The sequence below is a fragment of the Cynara cardunculus genome (assembly GCF_001531365.2).
Source record: "Cynara cardunculus var. scolymus isolate 2C chromosome LG 15, CcrdV1, whole genome shotgun sequence".
NCBI classification, from domain to species: Eukaryota; Viridiplantae; Streptophyta; class Magnoliopsida; order Asterales; family Asteraceae; genus Cynara; species Cynara cardunculus.
The window spans coordinates 7,296,242-7,299,906 of NC_037542.1; the positions used below are offsets into that span (position 1 = coordinate 7,296,242).

General features: G+C 34.2%; 1 protein-coding gene across 2 annotated transcripts in view; it reads right to left on the minus strand.

The window, feature by feature from the left end:
- The window catches only part of LOC112528324 (probable UDP-3-O-acyl-N-acetylglucosamine deacetylase 2, mitochondrial), a 12,772-nt gene extending 9,865 nt beyond the window's left edge, over positions 1-2,907 (minus strand). For both annotated transcript variants that reach the window (XM_025139334.1, XM_025139332.1), the window contains exons 1-3: positions 2,811-2,907; positions 2,422-2,730; positions 2,056-2,262 (exon numbers count right to left, since the gene is read on the minus strand). In XM_025139334.1, coding sequence (XP_024995102.1) covers positions 2,056-2,262; positions 2,422-2,730; positions 2,811-2,873 — 579 coding nt within the window. In that variant the 5' untranslated portion in view covers positions 2,874-2,907. The remainder of the gene's footprint in view (positions 1-2,055; positions 2,263-2,421; positions 2,731-2,810) is intronic.
- Positions 2,908-3,665: the final 758 nt, after the last annotated feature.

The window sequence follows — 3,665 nt, forward strand, 5'->3', positions numbered from 1 at the left end:
GATTAGCTTGTTTTTGAACACTTTAGATGATGTGATGTTTTATTTTAATTTTGAAACTATATTTCTAAACTCTAATTAATGCATATTATATATATAATTCTAAGAAATATTATGTTAACCGATATTTCCGATATATCAACGATATATCACCGATATAACCGATATATCGAATATCGGTCCTGACCGATATTTCGTATTCTGACCGATATAACAGCATAGATGTCCAATTACATGTCTTGCTCAAAACTCTCACCAAAATACTCTGCTTTCACTTCAAATGTGTCCAAAGTTCAAATTCCTAACACTATACAGAAAGCCCTTAAAAGTCCAGAGTGGAAAAAGGCTGTTCTAGAGGAATTGAGTGCTCTTGAGAAGAATCAGACGTGGCGTGTTGAAGATCTTCCGAAAGGTACTCCCGCAGTTGGTTGTAAGTGGGTATTTACTTTAAAATTTAATGTTGATGGAGCCCTTGAAAGATATAAAGCAAGGCTAGTAGCCAAAGGTTTCACACAAACCAATGGCATGGTTTGAAAGTAACTTTGGCACAGAAGTGTGCAAATTAGAGAAAGCTTTGTATGGGCTCAAGCAATCCCCAAGGGCATGGTTTGCATGTTTCATTCAAGTAGTCAAAAGTCACCTATACAAACAGGCTCAATCTGATCATACTCTATTCACTCGATTTTCCTCAAAAAGTAAAATTACAACCTTAATAGTTTATGTAGATGACATACTCGTCATAGGTAACGATCATGAGGAGATGGAAAGAATGAAGGCTCGACTTGCTAAAGAGTTTGAAGTAAAGGACCTTGGAGAAATGAAATACTTTCTAGGTATGGAAGTTGCAAGGTCAAGTAAGGGAATTGTATTGTCACAAAGGAGATACGTTCTGGATCTTCTACAAGATATTGGAATGAGTGCATGTCGACCGATAGATACTCCAATTGACCCCAACAAAAGGTTGGATGGCATTACTAATGGGAAGCAGGTTGATATTCATCAATACCAACGGTTGGTTGGAAGGTTGATTTACTTATCACATACACGGCCTGACATTGCTTTTGCAGTTAGCATGGTGAGCCAATTTATGCATTGTCCTTATGAAGAACATGAAGAAGCTGTCCATAGAATTCTTAGATATTTAAAGAGTTGTCCAGGCAAAGGACTACTCTTTAAAAAAGGAGACAATCAAACCATTAGAGGCTTCCCTAATGCAAGCTGGGCAAACCCAAACATGAGCAGAAGACCTACATCGGGATATCGTACTTATGTATGGGGAAATCTTGTCACATGGAGAAGCAAGAAACAAAGTGTTGTATCCAGAAGCAGTGCAAAAGCTAAATTCAGATCAATGGCAGATGGCATATGTGAAATAATTTGGATTAAAAGGGTTTTTGTTGACCTACGTTTAAAGGTTGAGCTACCTATGAAGTTGTTTTGTGATAATAAAACAGCCATTAGCATCTCACAAAATCCAGTCCAACATGACAGGACAAAACACATTGAAGTGGACCGACACAAGGGAAAAGTTGGACAATGGGACTACCTGCATTGCATTCATCCCTTCCAAAGAGCAAACAACAGATATCTTAACCAAAGGACCATTTAGACCAGCATTCGATCGTCTTATAGATAAGTTAGACATGTATGATATATATGCACCAACTTGAGGGGGAGTGTGGAATTGATATAGTGAATATAATCCCTGATTTATTGGGATTATTTTTCCTTTTTTAACAAATTTGGTAGATATTTGTATAGTTTGGTAAGTTTCCTTGTATGTTATTAAATCCCTTAAATTATGGGATTCTAGTTAGGTCTCTAAGCTGTATAAAACCCCCTTTTGCTTTTCAATGAAAATATTAATAGAATTTCTCTGAAATTACATCAAAAATGTTTAAGCATAGATTAGCAATTGTGTAAAACAATTAACATAAAAGTTTCTCTAAGATTCTTAATAACATAATCTATGTACCAGAAGAAAAGAACAATAGTAGACAAGTTTTTATCCAAATCCTACAGCAAGTCAATGTGAGAGACATGTGAAAGAAGGTTTACCTGTGGAAAATTGATTCCGTAACTGATATTGATTTCCTTAGAAGGGAATGCTGATATAACAGAATCTCCTTTTGACACAAGAACAGGATGAGTAAGATAGGGTGCTAGTTTATCACAGCTTCTGCCATTGCGATCCATAGCAACTGTCAACCCAACTTGCTCAATAGCTTCCACCCATTCCTTCGCTGACCCATCAAAAATGGGAACCTGCATCAGTTAACCACAAAATCAATCTTCCGGTTCTGAACTGCATCCTGGTGCAAGATGATTAAGAACACACATTCTAATTCTCCACACAATCAATCTAACATAAATATTTACGTCCAAAATTTAAAATCAGCAATTAGCTCCGTTTCCTAATCATACCTCCACTGATGGATCATTATGATCAGAGTTCAAAATCTCGATTCGACAATTATCGACGCCTGTCCCCTCCAAAGCCGAGAGCAAATGCTCAACAGTTCGAACACTATGCCCATCTTTACGAAGCGTTGTACACAGTGGCGATTCTTCAACAAAATCAATTGAAGCAGGAATTAAACGGGAGCAGAAATCGAAGTACCTCCCTTTACCAGATAACTCCGGCCAAATCCTAACAGTAGACTGGTTGCCAGAATGAAGTGCCCTCCCTGTCTTCTCAATACAACCACCGATCGTCTGCTGCAGCTTACCAGTCTGCACTCATCAAGTGCGTAGATAATATATAGTTACAGATGATCAAAAAGAGAGCAAAAAAAGGAGAGAATGAGGCATACGGATCTCCATGAAACCAGAGCAGAGGATTTGAAAGCTTCCACGGCGGCCCTAGCGAGTGTCATTTGCCGATGAAACTGTGGGAGACGACCATTTTTGGCCTTCTTTTTTAATTAAATTTTAACTTCTCCACTAAACTTGTAATTTTTCACGATTTAGCCCCAAAACTTTATATTCTCAATTTCTATCAAGGTGATATTTGGTTCGTTGTTTATTAAAAGGTAAAATGCATGAAATAACAACTTATTCTAACAAACTAAATAAACAGAATTAAATTCTTTTGACAGATTATATTTCAGTTCTTGTAAATTTTTGAAAGTCCGTTTTTTATACACTATATAATATATAATAATAGTTAAAAAATTAATAAATAAAATAGACAATTTTTTTGGTATCTAATATGATACAAAAAAGTTTAACATTATATTAAGGACCAGACATATATTCTTAAGTTAAATTTAGAGAAGAATATATGTAAAAAAAGGGGAAAAGACTATAATGAACTTTATTGTTTGGAATGACTAAGTTCTTGGACAATTTTTTGAAACAAATAAATCTGTGGACATTCCAAAACATGTTAAATAAATTCTTAGACTTTATAAAACCTATTACATACATTATGACCTATAAAACTGATTAATGTGATAAAATATGGAAAAAATCTGGAAAAAAACCCAATGAACTTTCATATTTTTAACGATTAAGTCTCTAAATATTTTTTGAACCAAAAAGATACTTACATATATAAAATGAAACAAATATACCAAAAAAATATATATATTTAAAAAAAATTAAAAAATTTAAAAAGAATTTAAAAAATATTACTAATTATATTTTTTAATTAAAAATAAAATATA